At 40.0% G+C, this 22096-nt stretch overlaps 1 protein-coding gene across 2 annotated transcripts; it reads left to right on the top strand.

Annotated features, from left to right (window-relative positions):
- Positions 1–2022: 2022 nt before the first annotated feature.
- Positions 2023–21509, top strand: LOC121926645 (ILK associated serine/threonine phosphatase). Of its 2 annotated transcripts, XM_042459790.1 has the most exons (13): positions 2023–2202; positions 4350–4415; positions 5293–5349; positions 7977–8096; positions 8299–8376; positions 9510–9636; positions 11843–11949; positions 15908–16001; positions 17144–17231; positions 18854–18975; positions 19834–19953; positions 20102–20183; positions 21201–21509. In XM_042459790.1, exons 1-13 carry the CDS (start codon positions 2166–2168, stop codon positions 21339–21341), a joined length of 1239 nt encoding a protein of 412 aa, XP_042315724.1. In that variant the 5' UTR covers positions 2023–2165; the 3' UTR covers positions 21342–21509. The 2 variants fall into 2 exon arrangements, with proteins under 2 accessions (XP_042315724.1, XP_042315725.1); XM_042459791.1 differs by lacking the exon at positions 8299–8376 and having other exon boundaries at positions 2025–2202.
- The last annotated feature ends 587 nt before the right edge of the window (positions 21510–22096 follow it).

Genomic DNA, 22096 nt, shown 5'->3' with positions numbered 1-22096 from the left:
GCAATGATCTGTGAGAACTCCTGGGGACCTGCTTGATGAAGAGGGTAAGCCATGGAGAGTCGAGAGAATCACTAACTTAATTAGAAAGAAGTATTGGGTCCATGCAGCTGGAATAAATAAACTGTTGTAGAATATATTTAAAAATATGAAGCAAAATAATATAACACCATTGGAGGGGATTACCAAAAAGATGTTAAATGAAGGCAAAGGTATCATTGGATTCATATATAGAATAATAGTAGATCGTCACTTTAAAAATTGTAGTCATTTTGAAAGAAATTTGGGAAAGAAATTTAAATTTAACATGGGAAGGTACATTTCTCCCTGTTGCTTAGGTAGAAAAAATGAAATGCATAGATATAGAACGGGGGACACTTGCTTAAGGAGACTATATGTGTGAAAGGGATCTAGAAGTCTGGGCCACAGGTTAAACATGAGCCAACAGTGTGATGTGGCAGCTAAAAAGGCCAATGCGATTTTAGGCTGCATCAATAGAAGTATAGTGTCTAGATAAACAAGGGAAGTAATAGTGCCACTGTATTCTGCTCTGGTCAGGCCTCACCTGGAATATCGTGTCCAGTTCTGAGCACCACAATTTAAAAAGGACATTGAGAAACTGGAGCGTGTCCAAAGGAGGGCAACTAAAATGGTGAAGGGTCTGGAAACTATACCCTATGAGGAACGACTCAGGGAGCTGGGGATGTTTAGCCTGAGAAGAGAAGGTTAAGAGGTGATATGATAGCCCTGTTTAAATACTTGAAGGGATGTCATGTTGAGGAGGGAGCTTGTTTTCTGCTGCTCCAGAGACTAGAATGTGGCACAATGGATGCAAGCTCCAGGAAAAGAGATTCCACCTCAACATTAGGAGGAACTTCCTGGCAGTAAGGGCTGTTCGACAGTGGAACACACTCCTTCCTCGGAGTGTAGTGGAGTCTCCTTCTTTGGAGGTCTTTAAGCGGAGGCTAGATGGCCATCTGTCAATGGGGATGCTTTGCTTGAGAGTTCCTGCATGGCAGAAGGGGGCTGGACTGTCTGGCCCTTCCGACAGACACTGACCATAGAACTGTGTTGGAGGAGCTACAAAGTCCTAGTAGAGTATTCTCTAGGAATCTCTAGGTCTTTCAGTGCAACTTTTAGTTAAAGTTGACCATAGAGTTGCACTGGAGGACCTGAGATTCCCAGAGAGAACATATTAATCAAATCCGCAAATATCAAAGCCGCACATATGGAGGGATGAGTGTACTTCTATTGATGCAGCCTAGAATTGCATTGGCCTTGTTAGCTGCCGCATCAGTGTTGACTCATGTTCAGCTTGTGGCCTACTAGGACCCTAGATCCCTTTCACACATATAGTCTCCTTAAGCCAAGCAGTGTCCCCATCCTATATCTATGCATTTCGCTGTTTTGCCCTAACTGCAGGCATATGACTGACATCTTCAACGTCTTTCTCCTGTTTGCCTGATGAAGAAGCCATTGGGAGCTCAAAAGCATGCAACATGTAATTGTACATTTTGCTTGGCCCCATAAAGGTATCCCTGTTTGGATGTCATTGGATTAGCTCTATGGCCAACAGGGCTAGCCCTAAGATGTCCCTTGGAGCGTGTTTACAGTCTCCTTCGTCGGAGGTTTTTAAACAGAGCCTGGATGGCCATTTGTTGGGTATGCTTTGATTGTGAGTTCCTGCATGGCAAAATGGCGTTGGGCTGGATGGCCCTTCTAGTCTCTTCCAACTCTATGGTTTTATGATTTCCAATGTAAATCCCTCAAAACCCCGCCCCCGGAAGTAGCGTAGCCCAAAGCCCCGCCCTCCGTAGTGTCGTCATAGGAAGCGCCGTCCCATGATTGGCAGCTCTTGTCTGGAGCCGTAGAGTTAAGAATGAAGGAAGAGAGGCAAACGCATCGAGGGAGCGTTGAAGGACAGGAACGTTCTAGCTCCGCCCACTCCCTGCGGGGATTGACCTATCAGCGCCCCTCGTTTGGTTACGTCTCTAGCTCCGCCCCTTTAGGGAAATATAGAGCCACGGCGGTCCGTCAGTGGAGGGAGGGATAGGGCAGCCAATGGGAGCGGGATCCGGTCCAGCATTTCGCAGCTGATTGGCAGCTGAGGAGGAGGCCTTTGCGAGAAGCAGCGGCGGCGGCGGCGGCTGAGGAGGCTCTGCGGCTGGATGGATCTGTTCGGGGACCTCCCGGAACCGGCTGGAGGTGAGCCTCCCTCAGTCTCTGGACCCTCGAGACATCCTCTGAGGCTGAGAGAGTGTGGCTCGACCAAGGTCACCCGGGCTGCATCCGCGCTGGAGAAATAACCCGGTTTGGCACCGCTTTAACTTGTTGTCTGGCTCAGGGCTATGGAATTCTGGGAGTTGGAGTTTGTTGTGGGGCCCGGAGCGGAGCAGAGACTCAGACAAAGAGTTAAAGCGGTGCGAAACCGGGTTATTTCTCCAGCGCAGATGCAGGTGAAGGGGGACTTTGAAGGAGGCCTTTTCAAAAGGGTCTCGAGAGGAAGGCAATGATATATATATATATATATATATATATTACTATATTGTGCATAATAATATATAACTATATAAAATATAATTATAAGAATTATAAATTAATAATTTTCAACAAGAAAGAACAACAGTATTAACAATAATTAACAACAACAAATTATTATATATAATTATGTAATTTTATATATATTATAGTATATATATATATATGTAATTATGCAAAATATAATTATAAAATTATAATAAAATTATAATAAACAAACGACAATATTAACAATAATAACAACAAATCATTACGTATAGTTATATAAATGTTGTATTATATATATATTTATATACAATTATATAAAATATAATTATAAAAAGTATATAATAATAATAATAAACAATATTAACAATAATTTCAACAACCGCAAATTATTATATATAACTATATAATATATATATATTGTATAATATATAATTATATATAGTTATATGAAATATAATTATAAAAATTATAATATAATGATAATAAACAAACAACAATATAATATTAACAATAATTAACAACAGCAAAAATTATTATATATAATTATATAATATTATATATATATATATATATATATATATATATACAGTATTATGGTATACATGTATATAATTATATAAAATTTCATTATAAAAATTATATAATAATAAGGAAACAAAAACAACATTAACAATACAGTAATTAGAAGCAACAAATATACAGTATATAGTTGTATAAAATATAATTATAAAAATTATAATAAAATAATAATAATTAACAACAACAACAATATTAACAATAATTAACAACAACAAGAGATCCGTCTTATTGCCTCCTTGGAGGCATTTAAGAAGGCACTTAAGACGGATCTCTTCCGGTGAGCTCATCCACCTGACTTTGTGTAAGAGACATTTCCTATCTGGACCTTTCTATAACTATCGCATTTCCATCTGATGATCACTTAGTTTTAATATTAACTGTTACTCTATTGTATTGGTGTGTGTTTATGTATATTTTAGTGAGCTGTAATCCTGCCTCGATCCATTGGGAGGGGCGGGAAAATATAATAATATTTATTATAACACCAAATTATTATATGTAATTATATATTATATTATATATAATATATTATATAATTATATAAAATATGATTTTAAATTATTATAATAATCATTAACAACAACAAACAGCAACAATAGTAACAATAATTAACATTGACAACAATACGAACAATCATAATCATCATCAACGACAACAAATAACCAGTAATAATAATGCCCACATGTGTCTGCACAGCTTTGCCGGAGGGTGAGAGTGTGTGGCTTGCCCACGCTCATCCAGTGGTTTTTTATGCTTGTGCAGGGATTTGAACCCTGGTCTCCACCAGAGTTGTACTCCAGCACTCAAACCGTAACCTCACGCAGGCTCTCATGCTTCATGATGGTCAAAATATTGTACAATGAGATATGAGTAGGTATGAGTTTTGAATGTAGAAACAAACGTTGGTCCAATAATAATCAAGTTTCGGACCGCTTTAACTGCCCTGGCCCAGTGCTAGGGAATCCTGGGAATTTTAGTTCATTATGGCACCAGAGCTCTGTGACAGAGAAGGCTAAATGTACCACAAAACTACACTTCCTAGAATTCCCTAGCTTTGAGCCAAGGCAGTTAAAGCAGTCTTGAACTGGATATTTTCTATAGTGTGTTTTGGACCTTTGTAAAACTTCAAATACCTGGATTCAATTGGATGAAGCTATAGCTCCTGCTATCAAACTGCTTTACAGTCTAGATCCATCTTCTATAGCCGAGGGTCTCTTCTAACTTTGTCTTTTGGTGTGTTTCTTTAGAGAAAGAAGAGCGGAGAGGGTCTTTGCTTTTTGACGATCTTCCACCAGTGAGCAGCACTGACTTGGGTATGGTTCTTGTGCCCATTTTGTCTTCCACCAATCAGCATATATTGGGATGCAGGGGTTGGAGTTAGCTGGGTCTCACTCTGTATTTGTTTTACCAGGTTTTTAAAACAGCGATAAGGGATAGTTGAAATTTATGACAAGTTTTATTCTGTTTATAAAATGCCATGTACACGGATGGCACTATATAAACTGATGATGATGATATGCCCTGCAGAGGTAAACCATCAGGAAGTAATACATGTGCTGCCAAAATACCAAATGAAATGATTTCAGCTAACTTCGTCATGTGTTTCTATGTGAAATTAGGCCACTTGTTCAGTCTATGTAAAAGAAAAAGATTATCAACCTCAGATAGGAGGACATTTCTTGAAATAAGAGACATTTGCCAGGCTTACGGTCTTGTCATGCAGCTCTCTATACTCTTAAACCTTCTGTGTAGACTGATTGTTCACCTCTTCTTGCCACAGGTTTCATATTCTATTAACATTTTAATTTGCTATTTTGAAATGCTAATATCACTTTAATTGAAAGCTTTATATCTTTTAAATCTTCTTTTTACATGCCTCAAGTTTTGCCCTTGGAGTGAGATATAAACGCGTAACAGCACAATTCTATATATATCTGCTCAAAAGTAAGTCCCATTGATTTCAGTGAGGCTTACTTCTAGGTAAGTTTCCATAAGGTTGCAATCTAAATGAATCTTTCTTCCATTCTATGCACTAGATTGAGTGGACTGTCCTGAACAGGCAAAAGTTTAGGAATTATTTTATTCTTGGCAGAATTACATTTTGTAGATTTCATTTTTTCTATGAAGCAATCTCAGAAACCTGTTTGCTGTGGCATCTGGATTCTAAAATATTTCTTCTTGTCTTTTTAGGGGCCGGGAGCTCTCTGCTTTTTGATGATCTACCACCTGCCAGCAGTGGGAACTCAGGTGAGTAGCAGTCCCCATACCTCTCTTTTGCCATTGTTTACACTGCCATAATTGAGTTGCACATGATGAATCCTTTAAATGTTGAGTAACCTGAGGACTCTACCAAGGTGAACATTTTCAGTGCCAAAGTAATACTTTGAGGGAGAGTGAAGTGTCCCATGAAAACAACACCTCTTTTTTGCTCTGCTTTTTAGTTCTTGTCCAGTGGCAGTGCACTTTGCAACTGTTGGCTGTTTGGACATTTTGTCTTAAAAAATAATTACATGACAGTAGTGCCTACATTATGCTAACCAATTGGGAATCATGTAGCCAGTGTGATAACATCATGTAGCCCGAGGTTGGAATCTTTGGCCCTCAAGATGTTTTGAAATTCCAGCTTCTAACAGTCCCTTATTATTGACTATGCTGAGTCTCACTCATGAGCATGGATGGAAACTGTAGACTAAAACATCTAGAGGGCTAAAGGTTCCCTATATTTGACTTAGCCTGTCTGGTTAAATGATGTAACCACATTGCAGTGGTAATTCAGATTGAGGGTGAGGCATTCTGCTGTTGTTTTGAATGGTCAAACATTAGTTCATTTGTTCACAGCCTTTAAACATGTTGGGCTTCTTCTCAACTGTGAGATTTACAAGAGCTCTCTATCACTTGAGCTTTGATGAACTGTTTAAATTTGGGGAGGAGTCATAATTTAGGCCTTCTGGCTAGGGATTCTGGGAGCTGTAGCCCCCCCAAAATGATTCACCTCCCCCTAACGCACTGAAGAGGATGCTGTATATAATATTGCATCAGTTGCATCTGCAGAAGTTAAAGCTGCTTCTGCATTTGAAACATTAAAACACTCTTGTAGTCTTGAGACTAACTAAGAGAAAGAACTTGCTAGCATAAGCTTTTATAGTCTTATGTCTGGTAGTTTGCTTCATCAGATTAAGTAGACCTAAATCAACAAAAGTTTATGCTTTCCATCTTCTCTTAGTTCATCTCAAAGGTTCTACAAGGTGCTTTGCACACTGATCCAGACTAAATTGGTTATGCCTTGGAAAACTTCCACTAAGTTAAAGTAAAAAAGCAATCTGGAGCCATGACTGTTGAGGTTCTGGGTAAGCAGTTTGGGCTTTGCTTGAGAAGCATTGCTAGTTGAATTCAGTTTTGTCTGGCTACATCTCCTGGCTGCTGTTCTTGGCCTAAGTCTTATTCAGAGACACATTTGAAATGTATAGCTTTTTTTGGGAAACTTCAGTACAGTGCGCCTACGCCATACCCAAGCACACTATACATGGCTTTCAGTTTATACTGAAGCTGCACTGCAATAGAATGAATGGCGCATGTGTGCCACCCTGCCGGAGCCCCATTATATAGCTTTAGGAGAAGGTGAATAAGTACAAAAACAATTATAACAGAATGTGTTAAGTATACTTCCCAGTAGTTCTTCAATTCCAAAGCCTCCCTATCCATAGCTGTTTTTTTTCCCCCTAAACATAGGGTGGCATCTTGTCACTGAGTTACCATACCATAAATTCAGTATGTGCTACCATCCACACTTCTTTGGTCATTGCAGAGGTCAAAATTCTTTGTTGATTATGCAATGACCAAAATCACCCCTAGACCACCTTTTACGTGATGCAGTGGCCATTACCATATTTGGAGGTCAGGGGGAGATGATATTTTTCCTATAGCTGCATGTGCTGCAGAGGGCATCCACAGGAACCTCTCAAGGATCCTTGGCAGTCTGTAGACGAAGTCCATACAGCAGGTCCAGCTGCAGGAAATGGCTGGATATGGCTCCACTGATTCCTCCATTCAACAACACAGAAATAGCTGTGTTGGGGACACTGTGTTGCTTAATAGATGGATTTTAGAAAGTAGCAGCAAGAGTTGTAGCTGTGGAGATGTAGCTACATGCCAGATATATGTTTCACAGGGCAAGATCTCAGCCATAGTTTTGTTTCTTTCTTTTTTAAAAAATTGTCTTTCTCAAGTAGCACGAATTTGGAAGGAAGGTGTAGTCCTCTGCTTTGACTTCATCAAATTAATTCAAGTTAAGCCTCTCTTATCCAGAATTCTGAAATCCAAAATATTCTAAAATCCAAAATTGTTCACATGGGTGGCTGAGGTATTCACAGTTTTGCTTTCAGGTGGTTCAGTGTGTACACAAACGTTCTTTTGTGCACAAAATTATTAAAAATATTGTGTATAAGATTACCTTCAGGCTATGTGTATACAAGGTGTGTACAAAACACAAATTAATTTTATATTTAGACTTGGGTCCCATCTCCAAGTTATCTCATTATGTATATTCAGATATTCCAAAACCTGAAAAAATCCAAAACACTTCTGGTCCCAGGCATTTAGGATAAGGGGAACTCAACCTGTTGTAATAAAAAGACTGGTATAACCTGTAGGATAAACATGAAAAAGAATTTGATCTAAAACAGTTACCAAAGTGTAATACTAACACTTAAGAATATAGTTTTATGGAACTGGCTTTTTAAAAAGTGAAATTGTCATTGTAAATATGTGAGGATAGAGGGGACTCTGATAGCCACTCTGATAGCCTTTAGGGCTGAAGGGCGGGGTATAAATACGATAAATAAATAAATAATAACTGGTAGCATTTTGTTTTCTAGCTTTACATCCCACAGAGCAAGTTTCTCTTTCTGTGAGCTATGGAAAGGGAGAGAAGAGAAAGTCCACCGAAGGAGAGAAGAATGGAAGTGAAGAACTTGTGGAAAAGAAAGTTTGTAAAGGTTTTCAGACAATCTGAAGCCAAATATATATATATTTCTTTTTTAGTGCTATTTTACATTAAAGGATAAAGATGAAATTGTGTCTTTAGGACAGTCTTGGTTATGATAATCCAAATACAGATGTGGGTTTGCTGTCTGTGGGCAGTGACAGTAAAGAATGAGTTTCTTGCCAGTCACGGTAGTGCCTCTTTCACATTTGTAGCCCTCATATCCTCCAAGGAGCTCTGGGCTACAGTCAACATGAGGCTTTCCCCCTGTCTCCTCACAACAGTCTTGGGAGGTAGGTTAGTCATGTTACTGTTTTATTTTATTTTATAATTAAGCCTATAGATTACGAGCTTGTTTCTCGAAGTGCCTTGCAATAGCAAAATAATCTCCACAATTAAAAAGAAGCAGTGTGGATAAAACAATCTTTTATTAAGTTCAGTGGGAAATCAAATGTAGGACACTGTTCTTATTTATTGCTGTGCCCCACAAATTCTTTTTGTAATGCCAACTGTATAGTTATAGATGTTTCATACAATATGGCTTGCCTTGCCACCATGGTGTACAGCCCCAGCCTGACTCCTTCTCTACCCTCCTTAAGTATGTCCTGCTTATGTAGGAGGCTTCTTAACCAGTCTCAGACAGCCTAGTGTATATAAGCCAAAGCACTGTATCTGAATTTCCCACTGGAGTAGTGGTGTAATGACAGTGGCATAGTGCCAGTTGCATCCATTCCCTGTTTCTAGTATTGTTTGCATTTGTTCCAAATTTCTTCGTGCACCATTTTAATGTTTTGTTCTTATGTAGCTGACTGAGACATAACTGTTCAGTCTTGCAGTATTCTACTGTCTATCACTGACAGAAGCTTCACTTGAATAGTTGATTGTAAAAGTTATTCTCCCTCTTTGTGAACTCTTTTGGGGAGTGTGCCTATCTCTGTGCACTATATTGCTCTCAGTCTTTGATTGCCATTGCCATTGTCATAGGATTATTATTATTATTATTATTATTATTATTATTATTATTATTATCATCATTATTTATATAGCGCTGTAGATTTGCACAGCGCTGTACAAATAAACCTGCCTATGGCGTACAATCTAAGAAATGATAGGATAATACAAATAAAACACATAGCAATACAGGAAATGGTTCAATAAAACAGGCAACAAAAAGAACATCAGATAAGACTCTAAATTGCCATGTTCTACTACATACAGTAACTTTTTTTAGAACCATAGAAATCAGAGAAGTCTTCTTCCACCGCAGGTGCCATGAATGGATTACTTAAATCTTAAATATAGCTTGTGCCCAATATGGTTTTATAGCACTACTTGCTCACCTTCATTAGACAACTGTTTTGCTTTGGGTCAAAAAGAAATCTCAGGGATTGAATCCTGCATATACCTTTCCTTGGTTTCTCTTTAGATTCTTCGGAGATTCTTGCTGTGAAGGGTTATGTGGCAGAGAGGAAAGGTGAACGAGAAGAAATGCAGGATGCCCATGTGATTCTGAATGATATTACAGAAGAGTGCAAGCCCCTGCCCTCTCAGATGTGAGTCTTACATCTCTGTGTACTCATGTTGACATGTGCATTTGTTGTCTTCCATCTTGTGTTAGGACATCCTTGCTGATCCTATGGGGACAGTGATTCTGAATTCGTTTGGCTTGATGTCTGGAAGTGATCAGTGTTCTTGTACTTCTTTCCCCCCCCCCCCCGTACAATACTGTAGTCATACAAATAGAGGCGTGTATATATGTGTGCTGATAACCTACCATACCTGACCATTTTGGTACATACAGTGGGCCCATGGTTTCTGCTGGGGTTTGGCTTCAGGCTCCCCTGTGGATACCAAAATCCATGGATACTGAAGTCCCATTAAATACAGTGGCACAGTAAAATGATGCCCTTTATATAAAACGGCAAAACCAAGGTTTGCTCTATGGAATTTATACATTTTTAAAATATTTTCAAGCCATGCATGTTTGAATCCTTGGATAAAGAATCCATGGATACAGAGAGCCGACTATACCATAGAAAGTTGTTTCTATGGCATTCAGAAATATGCTTTCCGTTCTGAATCCATCTTGATTTTCAGGACCTGGAATTTATTATCTATAAAGAGTCTGATCATGTCAGTGAAGAGAGTAATCCTGAGCTTTCAAGTGTTCAGCTAATAACTAACTAACATCATGGCTTATTTGAAAAAGAGTTTGGTCTTCTTAGAGGAGGCAGGCAAAATCTGGCCCACAAGGCTGTTTTTGTGGACCTCAGAGTACCCCGGAAGTAAAAAAAAAAACCCTCATATTTTTTTAACAAAAAAAAGTTTTTTCAAAAACATTTTTCTTGCTCCCAAATGCCTCAAATGAATTCTAGGAAGCTTGGAGGGCATTTGTATCATATTTGAAGATTCCCTGGGGGGTTAAAAACAATTTCTGCAAAAAACATTTTAAAAAGCATTTTCTCCCCAGATTGTCCAAAATGTCCGCTAAAGGCCATGGGATGCATTTCCATCACATTTTGAAAATCTTCTGGTCCAATTTAGGCCTAGGAAAACCTTTTTTTGAAATCCCAAGCATAATGAAATTATGCTTGTTCCATAAAGGGAACAAAAAATGTGGGGTGTGCGTCCGTGTGTTTGTTTGTTTGTTTTGTGGGAACAAGCATAGCCCTCCAAGGTCTCCTAGGAGCTAATGCAGTGCCCTACCTTTCCTTTATCCTAGAACTACTATCAGAGGAATGGTCAACTAATACTTGTTCCCTCACCCTCTTGTTTTTATTATTTTGGTTTTCTGATGTAGTTGACATTGATGGCCACATTTCATTTTAACAAGGTCAGAAACGTAAAGTGCTTCCCTAGTGGAAAATAAATTTGAAACCTGTATCTAATACTGTTTCACATTACAATCTGTGTATGTTTTCTCCAAATTAATAATAATAATAATAAAATTTATTTATATATCGCCCTCCTTAGAATCAGGGCGGTGTACAACAAAAGGCATACAACAATATAATAATACAAACATAATTTAAAAACAGTACAGTACAATAAAAACAATAAAATTCGTGCCAGCTTGACAATGCTGACGGACGGGGGGGAGGGGAGAGCATTCTGGGGCGAAATAGTCAGGGGTAGGCCTGCTTGAAGAAGTAGGTTTTCAGCCCCTTCTTAAATTGGGTTAGGGAGGTGGCTAAGCGGAGCTCAAGGGGCAGCGAGTTCCAGAGGTTGGGGGCCGAGATGGTGAAGGCCCTCCTAGAGGTGGAAGCTAATCTAGCCTTTGGAACTCTTAGAAGTTGCTGCCCAGATGATCTGAGTGTGCGGGGCGGATTATATGGATAAAATTCTTGTGTAGGGCTGGGCTTACTTGTCAGTCCTACAGTTTTGAGTTTCATCACCTTTTAGGAAGAGAAGCTCTGGTGAGAAAACACAACTCAGATCTGGTGTTGTTGAAGAACATCTTAGAATGGGCATCTTTATAGTTGTGCTGTCTTCATGCAAATGTTGCATATAGAGTATCAAGGGAGACTGAACAGAGATACCCAAGCTGTATGCCTTTTGTCTTGTTGAGCATAGGAATCTCTCTTGTTCACAAGTGTCGGTTGCAGAAAATTATTTTTTTTCACAATAGGGAAGAAGCATTTGAGACTGTAAATAAGGGGATGCTTTTTTGCACCTCTGTTGGCTGAACAGATCTTCAGTTTTTTTGGATAATCCTGGAGTGGGATAAATCTGTCAGTGTATGTATGTCTTTTCTTACAGTACCCGTGTCTCATACTTTGCTGTCTTTGACGGCCATGGAGGAGCTCGAGCTTCAAACTACGCAGCACAAAATCTGCATCAAAACCTGATAAGAAAATTTCCTAAAGGTATGAAATTGAAGAGGGGACATAAAAGGACAGTGAAGTGGCATGCAGAAGTATCCTTTGTGGCCTTCTGCTGCATGCTCACTTATTCTAATGTAAAAGAGCATAAATGCTGTACTCTGGCACTCTTTGCTCTTAAGAAACAAAATTTATGCATACAGGTATCCATTAGTCAACATGATTAATGTTCTGTTTGAGAAAATAATTATACTTATAAACCATAAGCCTCAGAGGAGGCGTGTGGTGGTTGTGGGGGACTCCTTGCTGAGAGGTACTGAACCAGTGTTTTGTGGGCCCACCCAGATGTCTCGGGAGGTGTGCTATCTCCCTGGGGCAAAGTTCCGTGATGTGACAGAGAGGCTGACAAAACTTGTCAAGCCTACTGACCATTACCCCCTTCTTTTGGTTCATGTGGGAACCAATGATACTGCAAGGCACAGCCTTCAGAATAGCATAAGGGATTATGAGGCTTTGGTTAGGAAGTTGAAAAAGATGGATGCACAGGTTGTCATTTCATCTCTTCTCCCAGTCGAAGGGCATGGTCCAGGAAAGGAGAGAAAAATAGCAGAGGTGAATAACTGGCTCCACAGATAGTGCCGCCAAGAACAATTTGGGTTTTTGGATCATGGTCTGAGGTTCCATGAGGAGGGGCTTTTGGGAAGGGATGGGTTGCATCTCACGCCAGTTGGCAAAAATGTTTTTGCCAATAGTCTCAAAAATTTGATCAGGAGGGCTTTAAACTGAGTTATATGGGGGAGGGAGACAGTATTCTGGAAGGCAGAAGGGCTGGAGAAAATAGTCAAACTGTCATAGAGGGAACAAGACGAACAGTTCAAGGATCCAAAAGTGGGAGGCAAAAAAACCTTGCACAGGCAGCAAGTCAAAGGGACACATGGTCTTCGATGTCTCTACACTAATGCACAGAGCATGGGAAATAAGCAAGATGAACTTGAACTCCTAGCATAACAAAGCAAATATGATATAATAGGCATCACTGAAACCTGGTGGGGTGAGTCTCATGATTGGAATGTAGAAATACAGGGGTATAACCTTTTTTAAGAGAAATAGGCCAAACAGGAAAGGAGAAGGAATAGCCTTATATGTCAGGGACATTTACACCAGTGACGAGATCAAGGACATAAATCCTGGAAACCAGGTGGAGAGCATCTGGATAAAAATTAAAGGGGAGCGAAACAACAAGGATGTTATTGTGGGAGTGTACTACAGACCCCCAAGTGAGACTGAGGAATTGGATGATGCCTTTCTAGAACAGATGACCACACACTCAGAAAGGAGAGATGTAGTAGTGATGGGTGACTTCAACTATCCTGATATTTCCTGGAAGTCAAACTCAGCCAAATCCTCAAGGTCTAGCAAGTTCCTCACTTGCCTTGGAGACAGTTTCATTGTCCAAAAGCTGGAAGAGGCAACAAGGGGATGAGCTATTTTGGATCTGGTCCTAACCAACAGGGATGACCTAGTCAATGGAGTGCAAGTGGTGGGATCCTTAGGTGGGAGTGATCATGTATTCCTGGAGTTTTTTATACAATGAAAAGGAGAAGCCAGGCATAGTCAGACACACATTCTAGACTTTAGGAAAGCAGATTTTAGTAAACTTAGAGAAATACTGGGGGTGATCCCATGGTCAGGAATATTAAAAGAGAGAAGGGAGTTCAGGATGGATGGGAGTTTCTCAAAAGGGAGATACTGAAGGCACAGTTTAAAACAGTTCCAGTGAGGAAGAAAAACGGGAGGTGTCTCAAGAAATCAGAATGGAATACTAAGGAACTTTCAACTGAGCTAACTTTTAAAAGAAGCATGTATAAGAAATGGAAAAATTGAGAAATCACCAAAGGGGAAGTCAAACAAATAGCTAGCCTGTGTAGAGGTAAAGTCAGAAAAGCTAAAGCACAGAATGAACTCAGGCTTGCTAGAGAGGTTAAGAACAACAAAAAGGGCTTTTTTGGGTATTTCTGCAGCAAAAGGAAGAAGAAGGAAACGGTAGGGCCACTGCGTGGAGAAGACAGCAAAATGCTAACATAGGACAGAGAAAAGGCAGAATTACTCAACACCTCCTTTGCTTCAGTCTTCTCAGAAAAGACAAGGGGTGCTCAACCTGAGGAAAATGGAGCAGAGGACAGAATAGGGGAATTTCAGCACAGAATAAATAAGGAGATAGTACAGGAACACCTGGTTAATCTAAATGAATATAAGTCTCCAGGACCAGATGAACTACATCCAAGAATATTAAAAGAACTGGCTAATGTAATATCGGAGCCATTCGCAATAATATTTGAGAACTCTTGGAAAACAGAAGTCCCAGCAGACTGGAGGAGGGCCAACGTTGTTCCCATCTTCAAAAAGGGGGGAAAAGAGGATCCCAACAATTATCGTCCAGTTAGTCTGACATCAGTACTAGGAAAGATTCTGGAGCAGATCATTAAACAGAGAGTCTGTGAACATCTAGAAGGCAATGCCATAATCACAAAAAGTCAACATGGGTTTCAGAGAAACAAGTCAAGCCAGACAAACCTAATCTCTCTTCTTCTTTTTCTGATAAAATTACCAGCTTGGTAGATGAAGACAATGCTGTGGATATAGTATATCTTGATTTCAGTAAGGCTTTTGACAGGATTCCCCATGACATTCTTGCAAACAAGCTAGTGAAATGTGGGCTACACAAAGTAACTGTTACATGGATTTATAATTGGTTGACCGGCCGAACCCAAAGGATACTCAACAATGGCTCCTTTTTAACCTGGAGAGAAGTGACCAGTGGGGTCCCACAGGGTTCTGTCCTGGACCCAGTGCTATTCAACATCTTTATCAATGGCTTGGATGACAGAATTGGGGGCATACTTATCAAATTTGCAGATGACATCAAACTAGGAGGAGTAGCTAATACCCCAGAAGACAGGATCAAAATTCAAAATGACCTGAATAGACTAGAAAGCTGGGGCAAAGCTAACAAAATGAATTTCAACATGGAGAAATGTAAGGTACTGCACTTAGGGCGGAAAAATGAAATGCACAGATATAGGATGGGGGACACCTGGCTGAACGAGATTATGTGTGAAAGGGATCTAGGAACCCAAGTTAACCACAAATTGAACATGAGTCAGCTAACAAAGCCAATGCGATTTTAGAAGTACAGTATAGTGTCTAGATCAAGGGAAGTAATAGTGCCACTCTATTCTGCTCTGGTCAGGCCCCACCTGGAATATTGTGTCCAGTTCTGGGCACCACAATTTAAAAAGGATGTGAAGAAACTGGAGCATGTCCAAAGGAGGGTGACTAAAATGGTGAAGGGTCTGGAAACCATGTCCTATTGAGATTCCACCTCAACATTAGGAGGAACTTCCTGACAGTAAGGGCTATTCAACAGTGGAACATACTCCCTCGGAGTGTAGTGGAGTCTCCTTCTTTGGAGGTCTTTAAACAGAGGCTGGATGGCCTTCCGTCAATGGGGATGCTTTGATTTGGATTTCCTGCATGGCAGGAGGTTGGACTGGATGGCCCTTTTAGTCTCTTCCAACTCTATGATTCTAACAACTTTTACATGAGTGATTTTAAAACTTTTCTATGTTTTAGTCTTAATTTCATATTCTTTTAACTAGGTTATTTTAATTGTTTTTTTAAATTGTTTCAAAAATGTATTTATCTTGTGAGCTGCTTTGGGTCCCTTTTTGGGAGAAAGATAGCATAAAAATGAAATATATAAAAATAAATAAACGTTTATTGCTTCAGTTGTGGGAGATAAATGAAACTGTAGAAAGCAATGACCATAGGGCAAGCTGGTTAAAAGCTGGGTCTGAGCTTCAATCTTCAACTCATTGATTCCACAGTCTTCATAGCTACTGAAAACAGAAAGGTTATACTAAGCAGAAGCTTGCATTTATGCAGCACACAAAATACATGCCCTGTTGCCAGGTTGCTGATTGTTCTTCCTGGGGTTTGACAGGAGAGGTGCCCAGTGTGGAAAAAGCAATAAGAAGATGCCTTCTGGATACCTTCAAACACACCGATGAAGAATTTCTCAAGCAGGCTTCCAGCCAGTAAGTATAACCTTATCAACTACACAAGGGTTGTGCTTGTGTCAAGGATATTTAGGACTGTGTCATTTTAGAAAGTACATAGGGATTGGGATTGCATTTTTTAAATATTTCCTGTATATCTAATAGTTCTTGCACATGGGCAACAGAATTTTCTAGGTAAGGATGCCCAAGAATTTATTACATAATACAGATTTTTAAGATAAGCAATTTAATTTATGCCTCCAAGGCTAATGTGTTGATGAAAACAAATTATTCTTCAGATTCTGTACTGAATCTGATTTTTTCAGTGCAATTCCTAATTCAAAAATTGCATCCAAGAATGTGTTTACCAGGGAGAGATGCATAAAAATGTTAGGGAAAGTTATATATGAGAACACATGGAATGTGCTTTGTTTCCTAAATCTAATTTTGGGGGAAATGTATACAAATACCAGGGAGGAAAAGCAGTTAGGTTTTCAAAGCAAAAGCTTCCAAATATTGTAGAAATTAGACAGATCTGATTTAAAATGTATACTTTCAAAAGAGACATAAATCCAGAACACATTGCAGAAATAATCCAGTTTGCAACCGCTTTAATTGCCCTGGCTCAGTGCTAGTGAATCCTAGGAACTGTAGTTTATTGTGGCACTAGAGCTCTCTCTGACAGAGAAGGCTTAAATGTCTCAGAAAACTACAGTTCCCAGAATACCCTAGCATTTAGCCAGGGCAGTTCAAGCAGTCTCAAACTGGATTATTTTTGCAGTGTGTTTTGGACCATAGATAGAATATGAGCTGATATATTTTATTTCTAATTCTGACCTAGCCTTCTGTCTCATTTGCTTGCTAGCATTCATTTGTAGGCAGCATTTAATGTGCATGTGTGGAAGGGACAGTAATTAAACATACAGTCCTCCATTTGAACTCTGCTAGTTACAATACAAGGAGAATTCTTCATTATTATTATTATTATTTAGTTTATTTTTATCCTGCCTTTCTCCCAAAGTGGGACCCAAGGCCGCTAACAACATAAGTTTCATCTGAATGTGTCAGTGCTGCCTTAAACCCCACTTGTGCCTTCTTACTCTGGTTTAATTGTGGTATCTTGGATGGGGTTGGAACACACCTCAAAGAACTCTTGGGCTCAATGTTTTCAATTTCTTTAGGAAACCTGCCTGGAAGGATGGTTCCACAGCAACCTGTGTACTGGTGATAGATAATACCTTATATATTGCCAACCTTGGGGATAGCAGGGTAAGCAATGTTGGAAACTGAGGATACAGCTTAGATATATTTTTCTTGCATTGCATGAGCCAATTTTTTCCAGTTCCACAGGAGTTATGTAGCAACTATACCTTATAGCAGGCATTGCCTTTCTAGTACTGTATGTACCTGAAATCAGCTACCTCAGACTCTCTTTGAGGGGGAAAAGTGTCTTACATTTCTTGCAAACTGCATTGTTACAACACTTTGATATCACTTTAACTGCCATGGCTTTATCTGTTGGAATTTGGGGATTTGTAGTTTGACTGTGTGTTCCTTCAAGTCGTCTACTGACTTATGGTGACCCCATGAATTTTATAGGGTTTTATTAGGAAAGGAATACTCAAGAGGTGGCTTGTGTGTCTTCCAAGTAGTTTTTGATGTATGGTGACCCTCAGGAGAGTCTATCATGAGGTTTTCTGAGGCTGAGAGTGTGTGACTTGCCCAAGGTCATCTAGTGGGTTTTCCTAGTCAAGTGGGGAATTGAAACCTGATCTCCAGAGTCCTAGTCATAAGCTAAATTCACTGCATCACATTGGCTCTCTTTTGCCAATTCCTTCCTCTAAAATATAGCCTACAACAGTGGCAATGTCCCATCCAAGTACTAACCAGGGCTGACCTTGCTTAGCTTCTAAGATAAGACACGATCTGGTGCTTTTAGTGTATTAGATATTCAGAATTCTCTCCCAGAGAGCTCTAGTGCTTCACCAAACCCCAAATCCCAGGATTCTGTAAGGTGCATCCATGGCAGTTAAAGAGGTTTAGTGTACTATATTGTGTGGTATGAGAGCCAGGATGATGTCTTGGTTTGAGTGGTAGTCTAGGCTTCTGGGAGACCAAGATCTGAATCCTGACTCAGCCACAGAAAGTCACAGGGTGATTTGGGAAAATAAAATTCTCTCAGCCTTAGAGGAAGACAATGGCAAACCCCCTCTGAACAAATCTTGCCACGAAATCCCTGCAATAAGGTCACCATAAGTCTGAGTGGAACTGAAGGCACCTAACAACAGTGGTCCCTCCACATTTGCTGGGACTAGTGGCAAATGACCCCCCTTGAATGTGGAAAAAGCACAAATAAAAAACCACTATTCTGTTTACTTCAGATAAAATCTCTCTGGGAAACTCCAGGTCCTCCCTTTCAACATCTGCCAGAAGTTGATCATAGAATCATGCTGGAGGACCTACAAATGCCTAGAGAAGCGTTTTCTCTAGCAACTTCTAGTTTCCCCAGCACAATTCTACAGTCAATTTCTGGAAGAGTTGTGCTGGAGACCTAGACATTCTTAGAGAGAACATATTAATCAAAACCGCAAATAATCAAATCCGCAAGAGCCAAATCCACATGTGAAGAGACAACTGTATTGTGAAAGAGACCTTTATAGCATCTCTGTGATCCTTTGGATTTTCTTAGTGAACTCTAGGTGGTGCTGTAGGTCCAGTGGTGGTGTTCATTACATTTTTAAAAGATCTTTTTTAAGTCTGATATAGGCAGATCAGTATGCTGCTTGCGTAGATATCTCCTCGTAGGACAGTGGTGTCCTGTATTATCCAAGTAAAGACTGTGAGATTACAGTATTAGCTGCTTGTTAATAGGGTTTCTTCTGTCAGTGCAGGCGATTCTGTGTCGCTACAGTGAAGATAATCAGAAACATACAGCCTTAAGTCTCAGTAAGGAGCATAATCCAACTCAGTATGATGAGCGGATGAGGATCCAAAAGGCTGGAGGGAATGTCAGGTAATAAATACGAGTTAAACTGGGGCAAGTCTTGGGTTTCAGTTTTGGAGGAATTACATGCTCCAGTAGCTTTTCACCACTGGAGCACCGTATTTGAACAAAGATGGAACTTGGTTGTTCCTCCATCCCATGATACATATATTCATACATTTATTCTTGTTTGGCAGGTACCTGCTAATTGTCCTTTCTTATGAGTTTGGCTTTCTTAAATTTCTTTAAATCAAGGGCTTTCTCTAACATCTCCATCCCAGGTTGAACATATAGGAGTTAGGAAACTGCTGTAATGCTAAACTTGTAGACAACTTGAATAGCTAACTAACACAGGTATTAATTTGGTTTTTTTAATATATATCTTTGGGAAGGACATTGCTTTCACTTGAGTTCTAGAAATAGAGCAGGACTGGGCAGCTGCATTTATCTAGGGCCACACATATACCCCTACTGTACCCAATCAAATATAAACTTCAGGTTTATTTACTTTTGTTTAAAAGGCCTCTGTAGGGCTTTGGGTCCTGAGAAATAGCCTTCAGGGGGTCACATAAGGCTTGCAGGCTCCACTCCATCCACTGCTCAGCTAGAGGGTAAAGTAATGTGTTGCTTGTGAATTTCAGAGCCTGGGCCTGCAAAACCTGCTACATGTTGGTTCCAGATTCTTGTTTCTTCTAGTCTGTTGATTAACAACTAGGGCTTCCAGGTGTGATTGGATTATAGTTCCTCAAATCTCCAGCCGTTGACCAGTTTAGCTAGAGTCGCTATTATTGTAGACCAACAAATATGGGGCCCATTGAACACTGTACAGTGTTTGACAGTTTAACTTGTTGATACACTGAACCCCTCCCACCTCTTTGCCTTTCTTAGGGAAGGTCGTGTTCTGGGTGTCCTGGAAGTCTCTCGCTCTATTGGTGATGGACAGTACAAGCGCTTTGGAGTCATCTCTGTGCCAGATGTCAAACGCTGCCAACTTACACATAATGACAGGTAACACTGCACTGAAACCTGCAAATGAGGAAAATGGGAGTGATGGCATTGGACCTCAGATTTATTACTTATTTATTTCTTCTTCATCATCATTATCATCTTTTTGCTCAATTATTTTTAATAAAGCTGACACTAATTATTTTTCCAGGTTCATCTTGTTGGCTTGTGATGGTCTTTTCAAAGTCTTCTCACCAGAAGAAGCTGTGAACTTCATCATGTCTTGTTTGGAGGTGAGCAGAAGATGGGTCTGCACATTTGTTTAAGTGAGAGAGATGACATTCCCTTTTAGGAAAGAGATTTGGAAGAGGAACCACACTTTCACTCCACTAATAGGAGAATTTGACCATTCTTGTTCCTTTTCACTTCACCCTTCCTTAACAGTAACAGCTTGGCTTTTCTTTGCTTTTTGTTGGAGGATTATACTCAAATTTCCTCATGATTTAAAAACAAAAATCCTGAAAGGCTGCTCACCTTTCTGCTATTTTCCACTTGTGCCCACATTGACTATATCTCATCTCCCAACTTCTGATCCTGGAGCAAACCCTGGTCAGCCTTCACTGTGCATGAAGGTTGAACTTGAGACTCATTCTCTTTTGCAGCATGGATGCTGAGACAAGGGGCACTAAATGGCAGAACAGACAGCTTCTGTAATTCAGCACTGTGTTAAACAGGACAGTGCTGTGGAGGCTGCATGTCTCTCTGGTAAATGTAAGTTATTCTTTTAGGTTAAAAAAACAGTGCTTACCTCTGTCCCCTTGGTAGGGATGTGTATATCTTCTCTTGCCTGTGGTGAATAAAGAGAAGACACCCTCAGGTGACAGTGCAAGTAACTAAGTGCAGGCCTGAGTGAATTACTCTGGGAAGAGGTAACTGGTAACATCTATGCTCTCAAGCCAAGTGAGATAATTGTCTCTGGCAGCAGGTTTTCATGTCATGAAAGGGCAGCAAAATGAGTTATTTAGCCTTCTGTATTTTACTACCAGGAAATAAAGAGATGCCTGTGGGATTTTCTACACCAGGTATCAAAACTACTTGTTTAGCCTTGGGTTGATATTAGGGACAGCAATGAGCGAAGGAGCATTAATTGTTGTGCCAGGTGCAGAAACATGTGCTGAGACCCTGAAAAAGATACAAGATTTGGGGGGGGGGGGGCCTGGAAGGAATGGAAAAATCTTAAAGCTATCTCTTCAATGTAAGCAAATGAAAAGAATTCACCCATCTTGTCTGTGTGTCCCACTTTCCAACAGGACAAAACGATTCCTACAAGAGATGCCAAATCAGCCACTGATGCTAGGTACGAAGCAGCCTGTAACAGGCTGGCCAACAAGGCAGTGCAGCGAGGATCGGCTGATAATGTCACTGTGGTGGTGGTCCGGATTGAGCAGTGATGGGAGGAATATGTGCAAGTGAGGTCCTTAGCAGCATGCAATGGATTAAATAGAACAAGTTAGTGTGTCTGTGAGTGCGTGTGTGTGCGTGTATGTAGAGTTTTCCTGTGCTTTTCTTTCCCAAATGCTCTTATTTGTAAATAAAAGAGTTTGGTTCTTTTTTCTAAACTGTTTAGGTCAGTCTGTTATTTCAGAGGTTCGCAGCTGGGTCCTCACTGGATGGTCTTCTTAGACTAGTCTAAAAAATTCCTAGCAAATACAGTGTTCATAGTGCTGTCCTTAACCAACCACCTTCTGCTTCTGGTTTCAGTTTCCACTACACAGTATGCACACTTTATGAAGAACACAGATGCATGTAAACAGCAGCTACTTTTAGAAGATACACTTTAAAGGGTTCCCAGGTCCTTTTCAATCCAGTGGAAATCAATTATACTTGGAAATCAATTCTAGTGAAATTAGTGAGACTGTTGTTTGTGTCTTCAAGTGGTCTCCAATTTATGGCAGCCATAAGAGGAACTATTACCTATTTCAGGGTTTTCTTGGTAAGATTCAGAGGAGATTTACCACTACCTTCCCTTGAGGCTGAGAGCATGAGACTTGCCCAACGTCGCTCACTGATTCAATCATTCATAGCTTGAAAATATCCCTCCCCCAAAAAAAACAACAAAAAGCAAGCCTTGATTTTGCCATTTTATATAAGGGGCACAATTTTGCTACCTTGTTGTAAATAATGAGACTTGAGCAGCCACAGATTT

The sequence above is a fragment of the Sceloporus undulatus genome, chromosome 3 (assembly GCF_019175285.1).
Source record: "Sceloporus undulatus isolate JIND9_A2432 ecotype Alabama chromosome 3, SceUnd_v1.1, whole genome shotgun sequence".
In the NCBI taxonomy this organism is placed as follows: Eukaryota; Metazoa; Chordata; class Lepidosauria; order Squamata; family Phrynosomatidae; genus Sceloporus; species Sceloporus undulatus.
The sequence above is the reverse complement of the archived record's forward strand: the minus strand, read 5'-3'. Positions and strand labels throughout refer to the sequence as shown.

Bases quoted from the DNA above. Each gene is read 5' to 3' on its own strand.
- LOC121926645 (XM_042459790.1), top strand. From the start codon at position 2,166: ATGGATCTGTTCGGGGACCTCCCGGAACCGGCTGGAG. The intron at 2,203-4,349 runs GTGAGCCTCCCT...GTGTTTCTTTAG, and splicing joins CCTCCCGGAACCGGCTGGAG to AGAAAGAAGAGCGGAGAGGG. The intron at 4,416-5,292 runs GTATGGTTCTTG...TTGTCTTTTTAG, and splicing joins AGTGAGCAGCACTGACTTGG to GGGCCGGGAGCTCTCTGCTT.